The sequence below is a fragment of the Lineus longissimus genome, chromosome 6, assembly GCF_910592395.1.
Source record: "Lineus longissimus chromosome 6, tnLinLong1.2, whole genome shotgun sequence".
NCBI classification, from domain to species: Eukaryota; Metazoa; Nemertea; class Pilidiophora; order Heteronemertea; family Lineidae; genus Lineus; species Lineus longissimus.
This window is the reverse complement of record NC_088313.1, coordinates 18,073,079-18,098,943: the sequence shown is the minus strand read 5'-3', so window position 1 is coordinate 18,098,943 and position 25,865 is coordinate 18,073,079. Positions and strand designations below refer to the sequence as shown.

Below are 25,865 nucleotides of genomic sequence, written 5' to 3'. Positions count from 1 at the left end.
AGGCCTATACCAGAAGCCGGTGTTAGAAATCTCATCTCTTTCACCACAATTGCAAGGTCCGATTCGATCTGGTTATAGCTGATTCATCTCTCTCACCGTGCTGAGAAGACGGTGGAGCTACTATGTCTTATTTGGCATGGTTGTGACTGTCTCAACTCTCTCACCGTGTTGAGAAGACGGTGGTGCTGCCATCTCTTATTTGGCATGGTTGTGACTGTCTTAACTCTCTCATCGTGTTGGGAAGACGGTGAAGCTGCCATGTCATGGTTGTGACTGTCTCAACTCTCTCACCGTGTTGAGAAGATGGTGGTGCTGCCATGTCTTATTCGATGTGTTTGTGACTGTTTCAACTGTATTATCCTATCAGCAAGACAGTGAGGCTGCAAGGTGCTTTTCAATCTTATTGTGACTTGTCAACTCTGACATTCTCAACTGTCTCATCGTATTGGAAAGGCAGTGGAGCTGACAGGTTCGATTCGGTCTGGTTATAGCTGTTTCATCTCCTTAACCGTGTTGGCAAGGCCAAGAAGCTACCACGTCTCATTCAGTCTGGTTTTTAACTGTCTGAACTCTCTCACCGTGCTGACAAGACGATGGAATTGCTATGTCTTATTCGGTATTGGGACAATAAGGTTACAACCTGGCCTACATTGGCAAGATGGTGGAGCTGCCATGTCTTATTCGGTCTGTTTGGGACTTTCTCATACCTCTCACCGTATTGCAAGGCAGTGGAGCTGCCAGGCTCGAGTCGGTCTCAATTCTCTCACCATGTACATGTAATAGCAAGACAGTGGAACTGGCAGGTCTGATTCGGTCTGGTTGTAGCTGTTTCATCGAGTAGGTAGGACGATGGAACTGACAGGCACGTTCTGGCTGTGGCTGCCTTAGCAAGACGGGAAGCTGCCAGGTGCAATTCAATCTCGTTGTGACTGTCTCAACTCTCTAACCATTGCTGCATACGGAGGAGCTACAAGGCTCCATTCGATCTCTTTGGGGCATTCTCGCCGGGTCTCATTCGGCATGGATGTGACTGTCTCGAGTCTCTCACCGTGTTGACAAGGTGGAACTGCCGGGTTTTATTCGGTCTGTTTGGGACTTTCTCCACCGTCTCAACCTATTTGCAAGACGGTGGAGCTGCCAGGTCTTTTTCGGTATGGTTGTGACTGTCTCAAATCTGTAACCATGTTGGCAAGACGATAGAGCTCCAGGGTCTTATTTGGTCTCGTTGTGATTGTCCATTGCTGCCTCACCGAGCTGGTAACGCTGTGCAGTGGAGCTGCTTAGCCCGATTCGTTCTGGTTGTGACTGTCTCATCTGCCTCACACTGTGATGGCAACACATTGGAGCAGTCAGGTCCCATTCAGTATGTAGTCGGGACTGTTTCATATCTCTCAAAGTCTTGGCAAGATGGTTAAGTTGCCACGCCGAATTAGTACCGTCTCAGCTATCTTATTGTGTAGAAAATGGTTCTGACCATCTGCAGCAAAACAGTGGAGCTGCCAGGCCCGATTGATCTCGATGTGACTGTCTCATTTTTCTCACGGTTTTGGCATATTAGTTGAACTGCGAGGCTGATTTCGTCCGGTTGTGACCGCCTCAACTCTTGACCATATTGGTAAGACGGTAATAGGAGTCGGTCTGGTTGTGACTGTCTCCTCTGCTCCATATTGTCGCCAGCACGCTGAGAGAAAGTCGACACGGTTAGGCAGCCAGTCTCAGTTCGGTCGCATTTCCATTGGCACTGTCTTATCTGTCTCATTGCGTCGGTGAAACTTTGTATGTCGCATCTTGCTTTATAGTCTGGTTGTAGCTGGCCCATCTCCCTCATCCAGTTAGCACGACGTTTGGGCTTTAATAGTCGGTCTGGTGGTGATTATATCACAGTGTTGGCATTGTATGGTGGAGTTACAAGGTACCGTCCCGTCTCAACGTGTTGGCAAGACGGTCCGGTGTAAGTGGTCTCCTCTCTTTCCCTGTGATGACAAGACGCTGGAACTGCCAGGAACGATTCGGGTTGGCAAGACGGATGAGCTCCCAGTATATGAGGCAGTCACAACAAGACTGAATGGGACCTTTGTGTCGTTGCGATTGCATCAACTATCTCACCGTGTTGTCAAGGCGGTGAATGAAGCTACCAAGCTCGATTCGGTCTGGTTGTGGTTGTCTTCGCAAGACGGAGGAGCTGCCACCTGTTGTTCATTCTCATTGTGACTGTCTCTCAACATGTTGGCAAGGTGGATCAGCTAGGTCATATTTAGTCTGGCTGTGGCTGTCCTTCTCTCTCACCCTTATGGCATAAGATTGAGCTGCCAGGCCGGTTTCGTTTGGCTATGCCCTTCTTGATGCCTTCAGCGTGTTGGCCAGACGGTGAAGCTGCTAGGCGGTGTGGTGTTCGTGGTCTCATCTCTTTCACTGTGACGGCAAAACGATGGACATGGCAGGCACGATTCGGCTTAGCAAGACGGAGGAGCTGCCAGGTGCTGTTCAGTCTCGTTGCGACAACGTGTTGGCAAGATGATGGAACTTGCAGGCCCGATTCCGTCTGGTTGTGGGTGTCTTCGCAAGACGGATGAGCTACCAGTCCCGTTCTGACGGTCTCAACTATCTTATTGTGTGAAGCTACCAAGCTCGATTCGGACTGGTTGTGGCTGTCTTCACAAGACGGAGGAGCTGACAGGTGTTGTTCAGTCTCGTTGTGACTGTCTCAACTCTCTCAACATGTGGGGAAAATGGTGGAGTGGATAGGCTCGATTCGGTCTGGTTGTAGCTGTCTCATATCTTGACAAGATAGGGGTAAGATGATAGAAGTACCATGTTCGATTTGGTCTCATTGTGACTGTCTCATTTATCTCACCGTGTTGGTAACATGGTTGAACAGGAGGTCCCATTCAGTCTTGTCGCGACTGCCTCATATATCATGCCGTCTTTGCGAGTCAGTGGAGCGGCCTGCAAGGCCGATTTTGTACTTTTTGGGACGGTTTCAACCCTCTTGTCATTTGGCAAATTGGTGCTCACCGTGTGACAAAGTGATGGAGCTGCCATGCAGGCCTGATATCCAGGATAGAAACGTGGCAGTCTTTTCCGCGAGTTGGAAGCCTCAGCATGTCCAATGCAAGGTTTCTGGCTGTGACAATGTCTCATCCTCTCATCCTGTAGGAGAAGACAGATAAGACACCAGGGGAGAGAGAAAGGAAGACTAAAAGGTCATACTTCTTAGACACATTTATTTCTTCATAGCACATAACTACAAATGTTGTATAAAAGTAATCAGTACACAAAAATAAAAGGACCAGCACTAAAGTGTAATGATATGCGACTGCTCACGTACAACATATTTCACAAATGGCTGATCACCTTAGAAGGCAAGCAGCTCGCACAAACAGCCACAGTATGTATGGACTTTAGCTTAACCTGCTACATTGTAGTACATGCACATGCAAATTAATTTGCCATCAAAGATGATAAAATACCCGAACCTGCATCCAAATAGTAAAGCTAGATCTAATATACCAACGTTCACATCACACATAAGCCAGTTTAAACACTTTCCTTCTTTTATACATAAGACTGCCTCTGACATTGGCCGACAAATGAAAATAGATACTTTAAACCTCGGTTTGTCAACAGCACTGTTCAACAGACTTCAAGATAAGCACTGGAGATATTATGACCACTTGTCGCTGTCAAAGCTGACTATAATCCCAATGTGAACCCAGCATCCCATCTCAAATCGATAACTGTGGCTACTATCAAATCGTACAGGCTGGTGAACCCAGGCCAGGATATTCTCTAATTTGACAACACTTGCCCAACAGCTCCAAAAGGAGCACCACATGTTCTGTAAACAATAAATAAGTTCCTTATAAGAAGATGTACAAAGGCACACGTACAGAATACATAAAGATTTATAACAGAGGAGAGATCATTTTGTTTACAGTCAATGCCACAAAGCGATAAGTCAATCACGATTACTCACAAACCGAGTTAACTGGCAGAAGAATTAGCCTCCCAAACATTTAATCTTGCCTAAACATACACCAACATTCTAAATAGATTATAAGACATGATCCAATTTTAATCCTGTTTTGTCCACATGGAAACAAGACACATACATGTAGCAGAGAACAGCAAAAATATCAGCCACTGTCCCCGGAACTTACTTGATTGGAAATGTATTTAAAGTTGGAAGTGAGAAAGTAACTTTAAGAAGACCTACATTGTACCAACAAAAATAAATGAATAGTCTTTTCTTGGTAGCACTTTGATACTGATTTCATACCATTTTGAGTGGTAATATAGACTTGGCATATCTTCTCTTTTTGAAGCTCGCAATGTTTCTTATAGACACAACCCATTGTTTTGCATACAAACAAAACACCAGAAATCAATGAGTTTCAACTTGTCTGCTCTTTCATGTCCAGAGCCACTAAACATTATTAGATTTCAACATGATTTTATTATACATGTTTAAAAGAATGAATAAAGACCTCTTAACACTGGTCTTCAGCAATTCTTGATCTTTACATTGTCAACCTTGCTTCACTGGCTATCTCTTTGGCAATCTAATCAGCAGTGCCAGCCCACAAGCAGGGTTTGGATCCAGGAGATGTGTAATGCCAAAAATGGCCCATATTTTCAAATACGCTTGTGGTTTTAGCAGGACACTGCATGAAAATTTTTCTCAAAATAAGGATCTGGCAACACTAAATCCTAAGCTTCCCTGACTGGGCTGATTGGTGGATCCCATCAAATGTCACTCAATTCCGGAACAGAAGCATTGCCACCAGTACATGTACTGCTACTAATGCCAGTCTCTTGTTCAGCGTCGCCTTTCTTTCCCGAGATTTGATCGAGGGATTGTAAGATGATATCACGATGATGAGTCTGCATGTGGCGTATCAGCGTCGACTCCTTTGCGTACTTCTTCTGGCAATGTCCACACGTTAATCCCTTTGACTTTTCGTGTACACAGCGCACATGCCGTTTTAAGTCACCTGAAAAGGTACCACAAAATTGTAATTCTGGGCGAGTCAACTCATTGAATTGCTTGTGAATTCACGTCTGTTTGACCTTGTCAGCATAACAGCACCACCAACTCAGAATGACAAATTTGGTAAATTCACCTTCTACCAGGGAGGAGGCCTACATCACAAGCTTTTCTGAAATTCATGTTTCTCATTCCGATGGCACAGTCTCAAATTTGGTTTCATTCATTCAAGGTTGTGGCAACTGAAGTAGCGACATCTAAGGTCTCCAGCCAAGAGGTTCTCCAGCCAGGAGGCCTGAGTACAGATACATAGTGATACTCCCCAGAGAGTTGAACTTAAATCCGGAAGTTCATGCCAATACTTGTGGTTGGGGTAATAATTTGAAGTGCTTTTGCTTGATGAAAACGCAGCAGAAATCTAACAGAGCTGCACCACTTACCACTTTGGTAGAAGTTCTTGTCACAGTGTGGGCATTGAAGGTTCTTATCTCGGCTGTGGAACTTCATGTGAACCAGCAAGTCTTTCATTCGAATGTAACCTGAGAAATGACAGAAAAATATGACTGAGGACATAAAATGAAACCATGGCTAACTTTCTACAAGTACGAACATAAAAATATGACTATTTTGGACACGGAAAAGAATGAATTGATAATAACGTACTGTGAACTATGTCCATGAGCTCGACGTATGGACAGACTTTGTAAAGTATAGTTCTGTGTCTGTTTTGTCATGCCACTTTTCCTGCAATGCTGTGATTGAATATGCACATCTGTGAATTAAACATACACTTTGATTGATCAACTGAAACACAAGAAGTGCTTACATCTATTCTACATGAACACAGATTATAGTCCGATTACTCCCGTACAACGCACATCCTACAGGACTGTCCCCTGTACCAGGATTTACGAAATAGATTCTGGCCTAAGGACACGAAGGTCGAAGAAAAGCTGTGGGGAACACAGCCGGACCTTCGGGCGACAAGCCGCTTCATCTCCGCCACAGGACTGAGGTTATAGTACTTAGGCAGGTTGAACGCTGAAGAAGAAGAAGAAGAACTCCCGTACCTTTATCACATACGCTGCACCGGTGTGGCTCTGTCCTATTGTGGATATGCATATGACGAGTCAAATCACATTTCTGCAGGAATTGCCGTGAACATTTGTCACACTGGTACCGGAATGCTTCCTGTAATCAATAATGGTTATCATTTGAATCATTAAGATATGTGAAGTACCATGTTTTTTTAATTATTACTTTGATCCTTTAGTTTTCTGGCTACATGTTTGGTTGGATGCAGTGTCAACCATATCAACTGACCATTTCGTGTAGTGGAGAACAATGCATGACACACACACCAATGACCGTGGTACTAGATTACGAATTCAGAAGGGTTCTCTATCACCCACTGGCCTGCCTTCAATATGATGACAACTTGAAACTCACAGTTGTGAAACTAACTAGATATCAATATCATATTCAAAATAGAGTCTTTGTTCTTACATATTAACTTACTTTGGAGTTGACAGTGTGTACTAGTCGATGTCTGGTGAAGTTGCCCTTCCTATTGAATGTTGCTGTACACAAGTCACACTTAAAGATCTGATTCTCTGAACTAGGACTTTTCACCGGATCACTCACAACAGCAGGTGGGACAGTTTTTTCTTCACTATTTTCCATTTCCACCGGATCAATATTAACATTCTGCACTTCGCCATCATCGCCCATGACTTGGAAAAGAATTGAGGAATTGTCCCCAGCTTGTGTGGCTGGGATTTCAATCTTTGGAGGAAGTTTATTGAGAAATATTGAATAATCAAATGGCTGTGTTGGTTCATCTTCATCTTTGTCTTCATCTCGGAGATCTAAGTCTTCACCTACAACTTCTGTGGATTCAGTGACCTCAGGAATAATATTAAATGCTGTGGAGTTGATAAGTAGATTCTGTACAGTACCGGCCTGGGTAGTGTTGATTTGTGTGGCCGTCCCAGCAATAGGTAATGTGATCGTCTGTTGTGCTCCTTTATCAACAACTATATACAACCCTCCCTCAGAAGTGAGAAGACTAGTTCCACCCCATGCTGTGGGGAGCTGATTGTTCAAAATTAAAATTGGCTGATTTAAATTAATCCCAGTATTTGTTATACATGTTTGGTCCACTGCCTGGTGATTAACGATCGTATCAGTTAATCCCACAGGACTTTCAAGACCAACCTGGGTCGTAGCAATATCAAGAATGTCAGACTCTGGGGTGCACGTCACTGGTGATTCAAGTGTATCAACGTCGTGTATTCCATCTAGACTGCTTGAAGTTGCCTGGTGCATAGAGTCTGACAGATTTTCCACCGAATCTTGAGTTGGACTAGCACCAAAAACATCTCCAACACAAGGGGGTAAGATTGATTGAGGCAGAAGGAACTGTTTGACCAATTCTTCCGAAGCAATGTCTGTTTCCATCATCTTGCTTGTCTTGTCCACCCTGTCAAGAATTGAGGCGCCTTCGGACAGTGACACTACCATTCCATGCCAGTACCTGAAGAAAAGCATTTTTGGTTAGCAAATAAATTCTTATACGAACTATGTAAATTCTTAACTAGGCTGTTTAGACTGATTCTTCTGTCTGGGTACATTTTGTAGATACCCTCTTCCCTCATACCAGACCCAGGGTGTTCGTCCGACTCAGTTCAGAGTAAAGCACCACTGTGACTAGCCTGCGACACCACGGTTCTTGCCAGGTAGGCCTACCGCTGATTAGTGATGGGTTAGTCACTCTTCTGTGCAGATCAATGAATAAATGGACATGGAAACATTACACTGTTGGACATTTTGTGGACTTGATTTTGAGAAATGAATGAATGTGATTGATTTGTGATGATAGAAAGATTTTCTCTTGTGCATTTTGAGGTTTTGTTCAATTTCTTACCAATTAATTTTTAATTCAGTTAGGTCACTGGTATCTCAGTATCTTCATGTGACATCCTGACATGGGCTTAGCTTGATAAATGTTTGAATTTCCTGCCATTTGAACAAATAACTTCGCGGATCACCTTCGACAACAATTCGCTTTGGGTTTTCCAGCGATTTGTTCAATCTTCGAGAGACACAAGTGGGGGAGGGATGATGTGGTGGTTCTCTCCTAGTGATCACATGGATCACAGGTGACGCCACCATACTTCCTTCCGGTGCAAAGATGGAAAAAATATGTTCTTCTTCATTTCGTCTGCTTTCTCAAGCAACAAAAGTCTGTGTACGCCAGTCAAAGTCCACATTTAGATCGTGCATATACATGAGGGCGATGTCTACCGCGAAATCCCTAGATATTTCCGGGATCTATCCCCCGATCGTGACACCTTTTGACTCCAATGAAGACATCTCTTGGGAGAAGCTTGAGTTCAATCTCAAGAAGTTGCAACAGCATCCATTGAGAGGTTGGCATCCGTTTTTATTGCCTCATCTGCTTGATAATGACATTTGCCTTCAGTTGAACAGTACCAGTATGGTAGACCTAGGTTATAGCCATGTACATGCATAGGGTGTGCTAAGACTTGCTTGGACTGTAAAGGCTAGGTTGTCCACCACTGTGGCACTGGCGGCGACATCCATGGGATGTCCGTCTATGGACGACGGACCACATACAATACATACCTAGCCCGGTGGATTCTACCAATGGGCGCAGCAGTGTTACATACTCAGTAAAGTTCAGGGTTGAGATACTTTCACATCCATGACCAAGGAGTGAAGGATGAAATGTGGCCTTGCGTCAAGAGGTCAAGAGCCTCACCAGTTGGTAGGGTGTTAATGTCGTATCTATGATATCTGAAGGAACTTTTATTTCTTGTTAAAATAAGAGGAATATCTTAATTTTATTCTATGGTTCTTTCAAGACAATAGGAATTGACAGAGACAAGATAAGGTGTGAAAAGACAGCACAAATAGAACTTGTTTTCTTTTTATCAAAGCCCAGATAAAGCAAGTGTTATCTATTGAATTTGAATTTTAATTTGAAAAATCTATCACAGACCAATTGCAATATTTTAGAGCAACAATAGCCAATTGGGTCAATTAAGCCTGAAGAGATATTGGTTATAACCATTATATTTCATCTAAATAGGCCATTCAATAAATGGTGATGATCTCAGAGGGTCAAGGAAAGGTAATCTTTTTTCAAATTCAGACATCTTTAACTAGGCCTGACCTGATTCTTAAATACTCTTTTGGTCCTATTTGAACAGGTTATGTGGTACAGGGGTCTAATGGAGAGTACGCCTTCATGACATCAGAGGAGAGGGTAGAGATGGTGCGGAGAGTAAAAGAAATGGTTCCAGATGACAAGCTCATCATTGCAGGATCCGGTTGTGAATGTTAGTTGCACTACATAAATCATAGTTCTACATGATTTACTGCTAGAATATTGACCATGATTAGTTTCGTTTGTGTGCACACATATTTTGTTCAGCTTTACCAAAGCCAATCAAAGTCTTAATTACAATCAATCATGCAATCCAGTTTTAGTTACTCCCTGCCTGAAATGGTAGGAAGTCATCCAGGCTTTATTGCCTTATTGATAATTCTTACCTTCTAGTAGCAAATGTAACACAATTTCCTTTTTTTTCAGCCACTAGAGATACTATCAACATGAGTAAAAATATGGCCAAAGCCGGGGCTGACGTGGTGCTAGTTATTACTCCATCCTATTATAAGTCTGGAATGACAAATGCTGCTTTAGAAAAACATTTCACCAAGGTAAAATCTAATTGTGTATTGATTGGGTCCATTAAGTATCAATTCTGGCAGGTTAACTCAACTACAAAATGAAAAAGTAACACTTAACCTGCTAAATGAATCAAGGATAAGTCAGCAAGTGTCATGCACTGAAAAAAGGATGAGGTTATATGTATTCTTTCAAGAACAATCCTGAAAATAATATTGTCCTTTGGGTTGGCTAACTCCATTTTAAATCCAGGGAAGATCATCTAAAGCTCAAGTGTGGACATAAAATTCAGTTACAAATCCTTTGGGGATGAATTGAAAACTTGCTATAAATTGATGGCTGATAATATTGCTGTTGTTAAATGTCTGTCTATTTAAATGTAGTTCCTCTGCAGTGAAGTAACCCATTCTCTTACTATTGTGATTGCAGGTAGCTGATGAGAGTCCAGTGCCAGTGGTCCTGTACAACATTCCCGCTAACACTGGCATCGATCTGGCCCCCGAAGTTGTCTTCAAAGTATGCAATCATCCTAATATCATAGGACTCAAAGACAGTGGTGGGGATGTAAGTTTGTTTTATTCTCAAAGTTGATGGAGGAGTACGATGGAAATGGTCTGAATAGATCCCCTTTGGAACCATAAGTTCATTCAAGAAGGCGATGGCAACTTGAAAGGATGTCCCAAAAAGAAGGGCATGTTTACCCTTGGAATGAGGAGCTGGGGGCAGAGGAGGGGCTATGTTCCACTTGTGTATTGTTGAAGGAACTTCTCAGAATTTTGGATACACCTATAGCTGGTTGGTCAACCCACTTAACTACCGATCTTTTCTTGCAGATTTCTAAGATTGGTAACATGGTCTACAAGACAAAAGATATAGACTTCCAGATATTGGCTGGATCAGCTGGCTTTCTGTTTCCTGCATTTATGGCTGGTAAGCACAATTCTTAGACAAATGGTTTCATTTTGCTGAAACAAGATCTCGTTATTAGTTTTGCCTTCGAATGTTTGTACATCTTCCATTATCCATCTGAGAATAAGGAAGAAAAAAAGGCTTTCAGTATAATGCAGCTTTCTGATGTTACAATTTCTAATCTCCTGTCTCTGATTTCTAGGGTGTGTTGGTGGAGTCCTTGCTCTAGCTAATGCTCTGCCTGGAGAGTGCTGCCAAATTGAGAAGCTTTACCGTGCAGGACAATATGAGGAGGCTCAAAAATTACAACAGAGATTAATTGCACCAAATGGCGATGTAAGTTATGGCTTTAAATTATTGCTGACTTTTTTGGTCAGTAAAACATTTTAAAAACTCGTAGCCAACACTGATGGTCTAAGTGATGTCAGTTATGAGCGGTAGGGGGGTTGTGTATTGTGCTTTTAGGTCAAGTTGATGACTGGAATTCTATCCACTGCTACATCTCTCAAATGTAAGATCGAAATCACCAGTTCCAAGGTCTTGACAGGTGCTACTGCAGAGCTGTAGTGACCGCTGGAGCTAGCATGATACTGTTAGCTAGTACAGTTATGGCTAACAAGTTCATACACTCATTTCTCCTTTCTTTTTTAAAGGTGACAAGAAAATTTGGTGTACCAGGTTTAAAGGTAGCTATGGAGTGGTTTGGATTCTACGGTGGACCAACACGATTACCATTACTGCCAATAGAGCAGGAACAAGTAAATTCTATGAAGAAGAACTTTCAGCATAGCCAGTTCTTGTAATCGTAGGTGCTAAGATTCGACAACATTCGAACAGAGAGGTTCTGCTGTAATACCAAAACCTGGTGTTCTGAGGGCTCTAACTCAGCAATTCCTGGAAACTTTGGACAATTGGCTGCATTTCTTAATGGGACATGATATTTCCAATGTGATGCAAATAATTATGCGTCCGTAGAAAATCTGTGACACTGAATGCTGTTAACCCAGATTTCATTCTGTGACACTGAATGCTGTTAACCCAGATTTCATTTGTCGCTGATTGATGCTAAAGTTGTGAAATGTAATCTTGATTTTTCTTTGTGATGAACTGTAAGTTCTGACTTGTTCATAATCTGTGATGATTATTCGTTTGTGATTTTACAATAACCATAGGAAAATAATATTTGTAAGAAATTATGCAATAGTGTACATTCTAATGTTTTTGAAATCTTTTTGATATAAGTAATAAATGCATTTGCCAAACATATCTGCTGCTTTGCTTCTTTCAGCACATATTAGCCTTCAGCACAGAGAAGCCTTCACAATTTCAACCAGAAACACTACATTAGCACCTTGCTATTAAGGACATCGAGACTGACAAATGCTGTTCTTCATGGAAGTTGAAGTGTACGAAAACCCATTTGGGACCAAAATCACTGTCCCTATGAAAGAGGGTGTCCTGTTAACAGAGGTGTCTGTTAAGGGAGGTTCCACTATATATCATTCCTCAAGGTACTTAGTCGAGTCTGCTTGAAGAGGTAATTTGTTGACATAGATCTACATCAGATGACGCTGAAAGCGTTAACGAAATGCCCGGTCTGCCTTCCTGGTACTGGTACTAAATTTTCTTCTCGCAGACATATCCCATATAGTAGCGTATCCCACATTGATAGTCGTGCCATTTCAGTTCCATATTGACCACAACGTTGGTATTGCCAAGAATATGCAGCATGCAACATTGCTCCTCTATATCCTTACCACTTGGGATCCAGTTTTGGTATGTAAAAGAGGTGTTGGTGGATTTCCAGATCCATTCATCACTATTTGCCTCCTTCTTCCCATCGGTCCAGAATCCATTTACATCATGAATGTGCAGTGCTGTAAACACAAGGATAGGTTTTTATAGAGGTTGTGTTTTGGTTTTTAGAGACAATTCTCACATCCTATGTGTCTTCGAGACAATTGTCACAACCTATGTGTCTTCGAGACAATTGTCACAACCTATGTGTCTTAGAGGACATGTCACAATCTTTGTGAAATTTGACAATGAAGACTTCAGCTGATACAAATCAGTAAATATTTAGTGCTGAGGAGAATCAGTTGTGTCTTGTTATATTGTCTCCCGGACTTTCAATTACATGGAATCGGCAACATCAACTCTCAAAAGAAGGTTTTTTTCACTTTTCTTTACTCAGTTACATTGTTACCAACCTGTTAGACCCTTCCAAATCTCAATCAGAATCTCCTGTTCCTCTTCTGTTTCTATAGCAAGCCTTGTCCCACCTCGGTCTTGGCACTCTAGTCCTGCTGCAGACCAGGATCGGAAGTAGCTGGATGAGGCAATGTTGCTGAAGTAATAACAATGGCGGCCACGCTGAACATAGGGGTCTGGACACTTCATCGTCAATGTCTGTGGATTTTGAAAAGATTATTGTGAAGTGAATTCCTTGTATCATTGTGAACACCAAAAATGTTCTTTTCAAGGATAGGGCCGGTCACCTTTTCCAGTGGGACCATAGCATAGAATGTTTGAGACTGGCTGTTGAGACGCGAGAGCTCAGTTTTAGACCTAAGACATCGCAAGAGCCCTTGAGATTTTATCGAACGTTATTTGGATAAAAGATTAACAAATCAACACCTTTTTTATCACTTGAGACAAACTCTTCAGTAGTAAGTGTGGGTGTCCCATCGGATGAAACTGAAAGGTCCATAAAAACTCACAAGCCTCACAGTCCATTAAGGAAGAAAAGTGTCTTACCCAAGGACAAAAAAAATACATAAGAACTTGTCCCACCTACCTGCATAGAGTAATGCCTGCATCCCTCCTTGGGTACCAACCCCCCTCGATTCAGCCCGACTTCTATGAAATGACACGTTCCATCAACAAATTCAAAACTCTCGCATCCCAGCTCTTGCAAACACAACAAACCACATTCCATGGGACTTCCTGCAGAGACCTTCCCAGATATTTTGCTACTATCCCTTGCACACAGTCCCTTTATTGCTTTCTTGAACTCTATCCACTGCTGTGGTGTTTCTTCAACAACTTTTGCCCGTGCTGGGGGTTGTGACTTTGTCACTATAATGGCAACCACTATTACCGCCGTTTGTCCAAAGAGCCTTGTCATTTTGCTTGGGAGTTTAATGGTAACTGGCGGTTCTCAGATGTTTGTGTTGTGTCAGGTTGACTTGAGTGGGAAAGCCGCATCAAGGGATATTCTCACAGGATTCTCGCGGATCAAGATTTGCACACTTTAAATGAGGGGCCCTAGGAGTCAGTGTTAAAAAAATACAAAAAGGATTAACGACATTATCTTTCTATTGTTCAGAAAAACAAAGGAAATTGCAGTTGCGTCCGTTTTTTACAATCGGATGGAATATTTGCATCTATAAAGCGGTCCAATTACATGTATGTGCCAAGTTTGAAGGTCACTCTACTTGGACCTTTTTCGAGTTAGCTAGGCCCGTAATGCATTTTCAGTAGTAAAATGGGCTCTGGCTATCGTCCTCAACTGGCCTGACTGTTATGTGAAAAAGGCTCACAAGTTGACCGGAACACAGAAGTAGAAGCTGGCTGCACTTGAATAATCTCATTCTGAGATTTTCCCCACGAGCCTGTAATGACAGAAAGGCGATAACTGTTTCACTTCTTATCTGAAAATCAACAAACAACGAACTGTATTGATTGATTGAGAAGTTTGTCTGGCAGCGAGCAAGTACATCAAGAGGCGTTACAATCACAATGAATTCTCACCGCAGGGTGAATTCATTGCACCTTAAACGCACTTTAAACGCAGGGTTTAAGGTGCACCTTAAACCCTGCACCTTAAACGCAGGGTTTAAGGTGCGTTATTTGTGATAACGCACCTTAAACAAAAACGCAGTCACAATCATTTATTACACGGCAGAAAAAGAATGTAATTTATTATTGATGAGTTACTGTTTTGTCCTGATTGTGTCAGATTGTGAATTATATAGCTGTCACCTGGAATTGATCATGAGAGGCAAGGAAGTGGTTGACCCAGTGCAAGTCGATATGGCTGGAGGGTCAGTTAATTACTGCTGGCCGTCAGAGTGCCAATTGGTGTGAGCACTTCTCTCTCTAAAATAACCGTGGTACAGCATAAAGCACATTACAAAATGAACAAGAGGCCATGACCAAGGGCCTGGCGTTCAGCTGAAACACTTAACGCTTCATATCTCTGTGTGCCAGTTGGTGAACTTAAATGAGTGGAGATGGTATTGGATATGTTAATGATTAAAGTTAGTATATTTGCTCAACATGCAACTATTTTTGTGGGAACTTTTTAATTATGTGATGAAATCACCTAATTCATCATGATAAAGGCATTTCAAAACATGAACGCGGGTTGAGGATTGCTCCGAAGTAATCTTTGCTATCGAGCTCGTGCTGCCCTTGGCTCTGGGTGTAACAGCATTTGTTATCTCGCAAGTTCTGGTTGTGACGGTATCTGCAATCCCATCAGGTCTGGTTGTGGCAGCATGTGCAATCTCATCAGGTCTGGTTGTGACAGCATAGGCCTATGCTGTATTATCAGGTCTGGTTGTGGCAGCATGTTATGTTATATGGTATGGTTGTTGCAGTATCTGCTGTCTCTTCAGGTCTGGTGATCTGATTTCATGCAATCCCTTTATGAAAATGATCAGGTATTCACCATGTGAAAATGAGACACATTTTTCCTAAGGGTGGAGACAAGGTCCACCCTGTAGAAACATGGTGCACTACGTCGGGAGAGTACACATCTAGATCAGAAAGAGTACGCATAGTGAAGGGGCATGGCACATCCAGCAGAGACTTGGTACACTCTCTGGCAACATGGCGAGTATGGATTCCTGGTCCAGACAAAATATACTGAACCTATAATGTGACCAGGCCAATAGGAAGGATAGAGGCCCAATTCTGAGGGAATCCATGTTTTAATTACATCGTGCCAGCTTATATAGATGAGGAATCTGTAAGCACTTCTGCCGAAAAATTTAAGGGAAAACCATCAATATGATATTGTGGGGCAGTTATGGATTGACAGGGATCCGGAGGACCGAGGATGGGACACTTTTTCTGTCCTGTCCTGTAGTGGATTGGCTGGCAGATTTCGGCTCACTCTTGACGCTATTAGAAAACTTACATAAAGATAGTTTGTGGAACCAATGATGTCAGCAAGGGTGGATTTGCACTAAAGTTAGAGTCGATTCTCTTAGAGTCAAGTCTGCATACTGCATACTGAATACTTTTTTTTCGGCCAATGCGGAGGAAATGTTAGAAATGTCTCAGGTGTTTGTTACACTCCGGACGCAGTTGACCGGCTTCGCGTTGTCGCCCGGAGGACGATCAGGATGACGAAATGGACAGCATAGGAGTCTATAGGGCCGGAGATGTCTTGTTTCGGCCTCAGGATTGTGTCTCTATTGTTGACTTATGGAGAAGAACTGGGCGGGCTCGGAGAGAATTAATAAAGAACGAACGCCCTTCGTAGCAAACACAGTCAAATTTTGGAATAGACAAGGCTTAGGCCTGTCATGAAAGACATTGTCACAACCAACTATTCGTCCCGCTATTCATTGATAAATGACGGTGAAAGACAAGGTGCAGGGGTGAAAGACGCTCTCAAATTTTTTTCGGAATATCCTGAATTCGGAAAGGTGTCAGAGAAAAATTACCAGGGAAAGAAATTTGATTTAGGTTCTAAGTAAGTGAGAGTATTTTTTTGCCGCCAAAAAATTGCTCCGCCTGTTTGCCCCCTCCGCCTGGTGATAATGACGTAATCACACGATCGTCTGACCCACGTGTTGAATTTTCCGGCGGCGGCGTTTATGTTTCGAAACTTCTCCGTTTAATTCTCTGATTTAACCTCTTTTTCGTGCATGAAGACAACTTTTGGATGGTAAGTTCATAGATCAGGTATCTTAGGTCATCCATATTCCGATGTTTTTGCGTTTCTTGCGTTATCGGGGCAATGATAGAGGAATTTTGTGCGGTTGGCAAAAATTTTGATGGCGGCGTTCCGGCCGCACGTGCGCGGCGATTTTTTTCATAAAATAACATACGATTCTGTGTTCTATGATTCTCACCAAAGTGCCGGAGCCAGGTATTCTTGTTCTGTGTGTAATTCTGCATCTGGTAAACTGAATTACATGGAGATTTTTTACCATTTTGATGGTGAAAATCATGTTCAAACTGACGAGTCCGGTGCGATAACTGAATACAATGTATAGCGTCCATTTTGCTTGCACTGGAAGCACATGTTAGTGTGTGCATGAACAACATGCATTGACTGTGTGACATTTGATTTTCGCAGGTGGCCCTGTTCCTGCGAAAAAGAACAGCTTCTAGCGGGTGGGGGACTGCAGACGCTACAGAAAGCGTTTTTTTCTCTTCAGGTTTGAGATAAAAAGCAGGTATGCCAGGGAAATGGACAACCTGCAAAAATAAATTGCGGCCATTTTGAAAAGACCCTGCTCACAGGCAAGGTATGTTTACCTTGCCATAAAAGTAAAAAATATACAAGTTTATTCAAGCAATTTACTTGAAGTGGTCCATGTCTTCCAATTTTCATGATATTTTGAACGCTTTTGGTGATGGTTTTTAGTTTCATAAACTTAACATTTTAAGTCTCCGTTTCCTCGACAGGCACATACAAAGCAACAAAAAGTGTCGGGAGTTTTTCAGTCGGCTCTTTTTCCAGTATGTGAGACTAAGAAGATGGTCAGCTGATTATTAGAACAGTTTACTCAGCCAGGGTTATGACCCATTGCTGGGTTGTTTACCTTGTGGGAACCAGTACTGCAGATGGACATTTTATTGTCCAATTCTTTGCATTCAACAAGATTGTGTACTTTTACAGCATCAGCATTGAAGACACACGCTTCAAAGGCAGGCTGGAAGACAACAATAGGCCAGGATGTTGGCGTCAGACTGCAACGTTAACAACTGTTCGGGGAGACTGGAGCCAGATCTCTGGTAGGGTAATTATTATTGCATAGGTTCTTAATCTTATTGACAACACGGTGAACTTCATGAGCAATAATTTATGAATGACTTCACCCAAGTTTATGGAAGACCTTTCTCCATCCTTTGTGGGAATTAAAAGGCCTCAGTCCATCTCTACACATTTTGTCTTTTGTCAATTGTTGGCGCTAGAGATGTTGAACATTGGCCAGTCTGACAGCTTTGTCCTGTTGCTCGGAACTGCTAGCACATTCAAATATTTTCAAAGTCCGATTGTTCCCACAACTTTGGATGCAAGCATTTTGTGCAAGATTAGTTTCATCTTAATTCATTTGATTTCTAAATTGTTTGTGCAATCCAAGACGCTCTTGCATGTTGCATTGGATGCTTAAATAAATGCTTTAGGTGGTATGTTGCATCTGAATAGGTAAGGTGGCAAACAAGATAAATGGTTGGAGCTTTGACTGCAAAAATGCACAGAATTCCCAACTGACTTAAGAAACTAAGATAAGATGAGCTGAGCCGACCCAAGTGAAGTGGAAAGCATGCTGGATTTACAAATCCGTATTAATTTCAAATGACACAGAACCCTAGGTAGTCCTGAATGGTCAGAAAGTTACTTGCAGGAAAGACCAAATGCATGCCTCTCCAGGACCCCACTGCTTTGGGAGCATACTGATTGAAGTTGTTGCACCAGAATGTTGCCAAAGAGACAATAGTTACGCGATGTGTCTTGGAAAGCCAATGAGAATGTCACAAAGTTCAGCAGGGCTTTTATCATGAGATTTGTACTCCCTTTCCAGCCCTTCTGAAAACCAAAAGCCATGTGTAGATGACAAGAGAGGCGAGTAATGACATTACAGAGCTAGATCAGCAAGTCATGATGTTCACACCATTGACAGCACCAGAAGGGAACATAGGAATGACAGAGCAAGGACAGTAGATATGAGCAAGGACAGTAGATATATCTACAACCATTCTGATATCGGACTTCCACAAGGGCGTGGTCGTCTTTGGAGCACCATTTGCACACTTGTGGCGAAAAACCTGAGGGCGAGAACAAAGCAGGCAATGCTGGTTTGAAAGGTGAGCATAAGGGTCCATGTCACTTTCTTGAAAAACTCCCAGTCAAACCATGTATTTGAAAGTGGTCAAGTTAAAGTTTACCACAATATTTGAAGAGGCCAGTGAATGACGACAAGGACAATACTCGGATGATCACCTTCAAGCAGATATGCCTGGTTACATTGCCCTTATTATGATTAGATGTTGAGAATTGGCCAGTGAAAGGATGTGAACTCAGCATGAAATCAAAGAAGTGTATAGCCTACAAATTACATGTGTTGCAATTCGAATGGTCTCTGCAAATTTTTCAGCCTGTTTCAAGATCAGAGGGCATGGATGTCCTGACGCTATCTAAGAGAGACCCGTCGCCATACTACATCAGAAAGACAAAGCAGTTTGGTTTGGCAAGGCTAAGTATCAGCTGAAAAACTGTCAAAAAGGGGGGAACCTATCTGCCTCCTGGACATGGAGTTATATGCGCATTTGTTTAAATTCACTCCACTGTAGATACACAGTTTAGAATGATGCCTTACCTGTGATCGGGCCAGAATCTGTGTCTAAACAGAATGCCCTCTACCAAAAAGGCAGAAAATATGATGGAATACCTGATCCAGCAGAATGAGGAAGCAAGTCCTGCCTGATCTGCCCAAAGAACTTCTCAGTGCTGTTTCTAAAACCACCTGTCTTTTTTGGTAGAAGAAGTCATCAAAATCTAAAAATGTGCAAGATGAGATCATTGAAAGACATTTCACAGTATTACAAAGTTAATGTCTTTTTCTTTTACTCACAATCAGTCCTTGTCATTATTTCAGCTATGGTCCACCAGTTGGGTCCTCTGAGATGGTACACTACTACATGTGGAGAACATTGTGAGCATGAAGATTATCGTGAAGGACTGTGAGGCACAAAAAATACATGGTGGACCTTTACTTTTTCAGCAGATGGGGACTTGTTTTCTATGTAGGCCTAAAAGTTGATAAGTTATCTCCAGATTCTGCAGGATGGTGCTTTAACTTCTCAGTGAACCTGAACACCATTATTTCTCCTGGATGTAGAGAATAAATGTACATGTAATTAGATTTCTCGTAGTTATTAGAGTTAGTTTTCATGTACAAGGATACAGACACAGATGTTGATCAACAGTGGTCCTTCTGAGAGGCAAAACAGCAATGTACTGGGATTCCAGCCACTGTAGCTCAGGTAGTGTTAGTGACCCATTTTTTTTTCGGTTTAAAAAAGCCATCATGATCAACTGCATTGATCCCTCAAAAGATTGTTGGACTGGCTGAATTAAATGTAAAAAAGATATCCAACACCTGGTATTCTATAAGTTGCTGTAGCTTAGCTCAGTGGAGTGACCTTTTTGTTTTCACTTTTAAAAACATATGCAATTTGCCGCACTGAAGGTCCCTCCAGAGATTGTTGGACTGGGTCCAATGAATGTGACAAAAATATCCAACACCTATTTACAAATGAAGTGAGGGGGTCAGCCTTTTGGTGTAACTCCATATAACTGTCTGGTGATTTCGCTCTGGGCTTGTGACATTCTGATCGGTCTGAAATAATCATTACTGCCCATCCCTCAATTTGAGGCCTGTGTCCCGATGGTGGAGCTGAATGGCGAAATCAAAGGGGCATGACGGCGGTTAAACCTATTGCGAATGGGCAGCATCACAACCAGTTCTGAGATCTGGGGGTGGTGTAGGATATTCGGTAACCACGCACACATCTCCTGAATGTGCGGTGGGTTGGTACCCCACGCTACGTAAGGGGAGGTTCTGGGTAAGACTTGGTCCACGTGAATAGGTTGTACCTGAAAGATGAGAAGTTGCGAATGGACGCCCTGTGAATATGTCCTTCGACCAGCTAGTGCTAACCCGGTCACTGTCTCCAGGTCACCATGCCTCGGTCAATGAGCGGGCGAAGAACCCAATGGCTCCGTCAGGAGTACATCGTCAACATAGTCAAACCGGCACGCACAAATATCTTGGTTGAGAGTGGGGGACATACTTGAAAATGCTTCTCATCGGGGTAATACAGTACAACTGTATACAATGACCCCATTTTATTTGGATGTTTACTGAGGAGTGGACGATAATGAGAATTTCAGGCCAGTCCGATTGTCACCAGTTCAGAGGGCGATTACTTGATAGTTATGTGGCATTTCGTCAAACGGTTAACTCTTTCACATCCTTTGTAAATTAGTGTTGCTTGTTACATGTCGCATTCAATGGCTCATTTGAGGATAGTTTCTGTGATTCTTCTTGACCATGAGCAGGCCCAATTTGGCCTATAACTGTGTAGTTTGTACTCTGTACACGAGCCAAAGAAAAAGTATAGGCTTGTGTAGATCGACAAGCGTGTAGTTTCTACTAGAGATGGCGGATGCCTTTATTACGCATGCGCTAGTCATTAAGATTAGTTACAAACACTAAGAGCAGGTGGCGCTAGCTTACATCTCCCTTTTTTTTTTTGTGAAACAATAACAATAACAAATTATTATATTGTAGCCCTCATTTTCACCTATTAAGATTGTCACTGTCCTTACTTTCACTCAATACCTAATTCACATCTGTTCAATAAGTCTTGTTGGAGGCTTGCTGATTCTAGCAGAACGCCTTGTAATCTGAGGACTACTAGTACTCTGAGGACTACTTGAGAGAAGTCCTGGAACAACCTGGGCAGTTTCCTGAACCTGAGAGTCTACCACAGCTGGCAGTGAATTTGTTGACAATTTATCAACTTGGTTGAAGATACTGGCATAAGATTCATCCGACAGCCCTGTTTGTTCCTGAACATACAATTCCTTTGTTTTCAGTAGGTGTCTTCTATTTCTCCTATACACCTTCCCTTGTTCTGTTACAATCTCATAAGACCTGGGAGCTACCTCCCTTACAATTTTTGCCTTGATGTTCCATTCCTTACTATTTGGCGGAAACCTGAGACGAACAACATCACCAGATACTAATGGGACCAAATCTTTGGCAGATTTGTCATACTGAGCTTTTTGTTGAACTTTGAGAGATTTCATATTTTCACCCAGTTGCGAGTCTTGCTCAGTTTTGTTGACTCTTGGTACTCTTGTTTTCAACTGTCTGTTAAACAGGAGTTCAGCAGGGGATTTTCCACATTTCAGGGGTGCTGACCTATATTGCAATAGTGCCAGTTCTGGGTCTTGACCACTCTCAATAGCTTTCTTTAGCAACCTCTTAACAATCTGAACACCCTTTTCAGATTTCCCATTACTCTGGGGATATACTGGTGATGAAGTTATGTGTTTAAATCCATAGTGACCTGCAAATTCCCTGAACTCGAAGCTGGCATACTGTGGTCCATTATCTGTGACTACAATCTTGGGAATACCATGTCTGCTGAAGATAGACTTCAGATGTCTAATCACGGATGGTGAACTGGTTGAGCTGAGTTTTACAACTTCAGGGAAATTTGAGTGGTAGTCAATGACCAATAGGTAATCTTTGTTACCCAACTCAAATAGATCAGAGCCAATTCTTTCCCATGGCCCAATTTGATCATACGTCACCTTCAGGTTTTCTTTCTGTTGCTTGTACTTGAACTTCTGACAAATGCTACATTCTGATGTTATTCTGTCTATATCCTCAGCCATTCTGGGCCAAAAAAGACTGTTTCTAGCCAGGGATTTAATTTTCTCTGTCCCCAAGTGCCCTTCATGAAGGCGGCCTAACATTTCTTGTCTCATGCTGGTAGGAATAATAATCCTGTTTCCCTTAAATAGAATACCATTGATCATTGTCAACTCATGTCTATAAGGAAAATATGCACTGGCTGACCCTTTGGCCCAGACTGTCTTTTCAAGATTACTAGTGACAACTGTTAAGACTGGGTCACTTGCTGTGGCTTCTGCAATTTTGTCTAATTGCTCCTCACTGGCTGAGATATTGGAATACACCATATTTATGTGATGTTTAACCTCATTACTCAAATCATCTGTTTTACCAGTCTGAGAGTAACCTGCCCTTGACAGTGTGTCAGGTATGTACAAAAATTTACCCGGAGTGTAGACAAATTCCACATCATACCTTTGGATTTTGATCATGAGCCTCTGCACTCGAGCTGGCATGTCATTTAGGCTCTTTTGTGAGATCGGAATGAGAGGCTTATGATCTGTTTCCAATTGAACAGTTGGGAGACCATAGATATATTCATCAAATCTCTGGCATGCATAAGCCAATCCCAGGCACTCTTTCTCAATCTGTGCATAGCGTTCCTCTGCCGGGGTCATTGACCTAGCGGCATAGGCAACTGGGCGCCAATTTGCGTCATGTTTTTGGAGCAACACTGCTCCGATGCCATTTTTTGAGGCATCTGCACTGACCTTTGTGTCACGTTTAGCATCAAAATAGGCCAGTACTGGGCTCTTGATCAGACAGTTTTTCAAATCAGCCCATTCTTTTTCATGTTCAGGGCCCCAGGACCATTCATTTTTGTCCTGTAGCAGAGACCGGAGTGACTGATTGCGCTGGGAGAGACCTGGTATGAATTTACCTACATAATTAAACACACCTAACAGTCTCTGTAGTGACTTTTTGTCTTGTGGGCGTGGCATTTTTGTAATTGCCTCAACTCTTTCAGCCATTGGCTCAATGCCATTTTCTGAGTACCGGTCACCTACAAATGAGAGACTTGTCTGACAGATGAGACATTTTTCATGATTGAGTTTCAGGTGGTACATCTTGATTCTTTCCATTACTTTTCTTAACCTTTCATCATGTTCTTCTTTGGTATTTCCCCAAACCAGTATGTCGTCTATGACTACTTTTACCCCATCCAGACCTTCCAACACTTTTTCCATAGCTGCTTGGAAGACCTCAGGAGCAGAACACAGGCCAAATGGAAGCCTTTTGAAGGAGAACCTTCCAAAAGGGGTATTCATGCAACAAAGTTTGACACTTTCTTTACTTAAGGGGATTTGCCAAAAACCTTGAGATAAGTCTAGCTTGGAAAAGTACTTAGCCCCTGCCATTTCACTGGAAATATCTTCCCTTGTTGGAAGATAGTGATGCTCTCTTTTGATACATTTGTTTAAATCTTTAGGATCCATGCATATTCTGAGCTTGCCATTGGGTTTTTTTATCACTACCATTGAGTTAACCCAGTCTGTGGGCTCCTCAGTGTGCTGAAGTACACCCAATTTGACCATTCTAAAAAGTTCTTCACGAACATCAGGTTTTATCGGCATGGGTACCTTTCTTGGGGCATGTATCACAGGCTCAGAGCCTTCCTTAAGCTTGATATCATACTCAAATGGTAATGTACCAATCTCATCATTTCTACAATCACTCTCGTCATGCTGTACAACCTGGAGGACTGGCGTCCTTCTTATCAGATCTAGGTGCTCACAGGCCTTGCAACCCAGCAATGATTTGCCCTCAGGCACAATCACAAACAAAATTTGGAATCTTTTATTCCTATGCTTAATGTTCAGTCTACAAACACCTTGGTTTGGGATTGCAGTGCCATTGTAAGCAGTTAGATTTACATTGTTGTGAAAAACCTTGGGTTTGTTTTTTAAAGTCTTGAAATCCGCGGAGGTGATCAGGTTGGCCTTGGCTCCTGTGTCCAACACCATTGGCAGTACCATATCGTTCACCACTAGTGGTACTGTCCACAAGTCCTTCACATTGATGGAATCAACTGATTGTCCCTTTGAGACATCATCTCCGGTTGTGACTTTGTCTCCGGTTGTGACCTCCTCTCCGGATGTTACTTTGTCTCCGGTGGTGACTTCGACTGAATTGATGGGTTTTTCCTCAACTGTTTCATCCTTGACGGTGTCTTTGGTTGTGACTACAGCAATTGGGTCAGTGACAACATCATCTGTGATGACATTGTCCTGGTTTGTGACATGAACTGTGCCAATGAATAGGTCATCTAGTCCAATATCATTATCAAAGAACTCTCCCTGTGATTGTTGTACCAACGACACGTTTGGTGCACCACGGCTTGACGTTTTGCAGAATTTAGCAAAATGATTTGGCTTAGAACACTTCATGCAATCTTTGCCGTAAGCTGGACAGTGTTCTTTTGAATGTTCATGAACTGTGCCACACCTTGTACATGCACCAGTTCCAGGTCCTGGGCCTCTGGCAGGTTTTTGCTTTGAACCACCAGCGCCCCCTTTACCATGCTTTTGAGCCTGGGTGCGTGACGTTGAATAAGTTTTCGACTTTGGAGTTCCGTGCCAACTTGATTTCTTCTTCGACACGAAAGCGACAGATGCAGCATCAGCTGATGATGCACCGACAGTGTCCAATGCTTTAACATGCCGACGTGCTGCCTCTACACTATGACAGACCGAAACTGACTTGGCCAATGTTAGTTCAGGTTCTCTGAGCAGTCTTTCTCTAGTTTTAGCATCAGTAATACCAAATACAATTTGGTCACGTAACATCGAATCATGCAGATTCTCGAATGCACACGTTTTGGCCTTCAGTCTCAAATCTGTGTAAAATGTGTCGAAATTTTCTCCCTGCTTTTGCAATCTGCTTCTGAATATGTACCGTTCGTACGTCTCGTTCTTTTTAGGCGAGCAATACTTTTCGAACTCATCACATACTTTTTTGAACACTTTTTTGTCGTCATTTGACAGTTCGAATGTGTTGTACAAATCAGTTGCAGCCTGACCGGCCACCGTAAGCAGAACAGCAATTTTGCGAGGATCACCAAACTTATCCGCTTCAATCGCCAACATGTAAAGATCTAGTCTTTGTTTGAAGACCTTCCAGTTGTGGTCTACATTCCCATCTAGGGATAGCGGGTCTGGTTGTTTGATGGCATCCATTGGTTTTGATTATTTTTAACCCCACTTCTGGTACCATGTAGATCGACAAGCGTGTAGTTTCTACTAGAGATGGCGGATGCCTTTATTACGCATGCGCTAGTCATTAAGATTAGTTACAAACACTAAGAGCAGGTGGCGCTAGCTTACAGCTTGAATGAATATAATTATTATCTTTGTGTATCCTAAGCCTACAGGTTCCCCAATTTGATGATAAATAAATCCTTTTTGTAACCGTTTATGTCGTCGTAAGACATCGCCGGCTTGATAGTGGTATTGTTAACAGTCTACCATGCCAAGATTTTTTATCATACTGTTGTTACGCCATCTATACAATACGGCAGGTACAGTGTTCATTGAGTCTGCACTTCACACACTGCGTACTCACACGTGTTTGTCATTCCTGC

The 25,865-nt window shown here is 42.4% G+C and overlaps 3 protein-coding genes and 1 long non-coding RNA gene across 6 annotated transcripts; 2 read left to right on the top strand and 2 right to left on the bottom strand.

The window, feature by feature from the left end:
• Positions 1 to 3,207: 3,207 nt before the first annotated feature.
• On the bottom strand, positions 3,208 to 8,074 carry LOC135489605 (zinc finger protein 540-like). The gene is made up of 5 exons (XM_064775032.1): positions 7,914 to 8,074; positions 6,506 to 7,523; positions 6,058 to 6,178; positions 5,428 to 5,526; positions 3,208 to 4,994 (listed from the first exon to the last, which is right to left on the bottom strand). The coding sequence occupies exons 2-5, from the start codon at positions 7,508 to 7,510 to the stop codon at positions 4,747 to 4,749; spliced, it is 1,473 nt and encodes a 490-aa protein (XP_064631102.1). The 5' UTR covers positions 7,511 to 7,523; positions 7,914 to 8,074; the 3' UTR covers positions 3,208 to 4,746.
• An 82-nt stretch (positions 8,075 to 8,156) lies between these two features.
• On the top strand, positions 8,157 to 11,823 carry LOC135489616 (4-hydroxy-2-oxoglutarate aldolase, mitochondrial-like). Its single transcript, XM_064775047.1, has 7 exons — positions 8,157 to 8,418; positions 9,223 to 9,351; positions 9,606 to 9,733; positions 10,131 to 10,265; positions 10,535 to 10,631; positions 10,813 to 10,946; positions 11,264 to 11,823. The coding sequence occupies exons 1-7, from the start codon at positions 8,181 to 8,183 to the stop codon at positions 11,411 to 11,413; spliced, it is 1,011 nt and encodes a 336-aa protein (XP_064631117.1). The 5' UTR covers positions 8,157 to 8,180; the 3' UTR covers positions 11,414 to 11,823.
• Positions 11,824 to 11,956: 133 nt separating this feature from the next.
• Positions 11,957 to 13,742, bottom strand: LOC135489620 (secretory phospholipase A2 receptor-like). The gene is made up of 3 exons (XM_064775050.1): positions 13,408 to 13,742; positions 12,821 to 13,019; positions 11,957 to 12,487 (listed from the first exon to the last, which is right to left on the bottom strand). Exons 1-3 carry the CDS (start codon positions 13,735 to 13,737, stop codon positions 12,228 to 12,230), a joined length of 789 nt encoding a protein of 262 aa, XP_064631120.1. The 5' UTR covers positions 13,738 to 13,742; the 3' UTR covers positions 11,957 to 12,227.
• A 2,684-nt stretch (positions 13,743 to 16,426) lies between these two features.
• Positions 16,427 to 20,588, top strand: LOC135489628 (uncharacterized). Of its 3 annotated transcripts, XR_010447180.1 has the most exons (5): positions 16,427 to 16,512; positions 17,009 to 17,098; positions 17,473 to 17,588; positions 18,380 to 18,662; positions 18,953 to 20,588. It is a non-coding gene; the product is annotated as an uncharacterized LOC135489628 (long non-coding RNA). The 3 variants fall into 3 exon arrangements; XR_010447181.1 differs by lacking the exon at positions 17,009 to 17,098 and having other exon boundaries at positions 19,454 to 20,588; XR_010447179.1 differs by lacking the exon at positions 17,009 to 17,098.
• Positions 20,589 to 25,865: the final 5,277 nt, after the last annotated feature.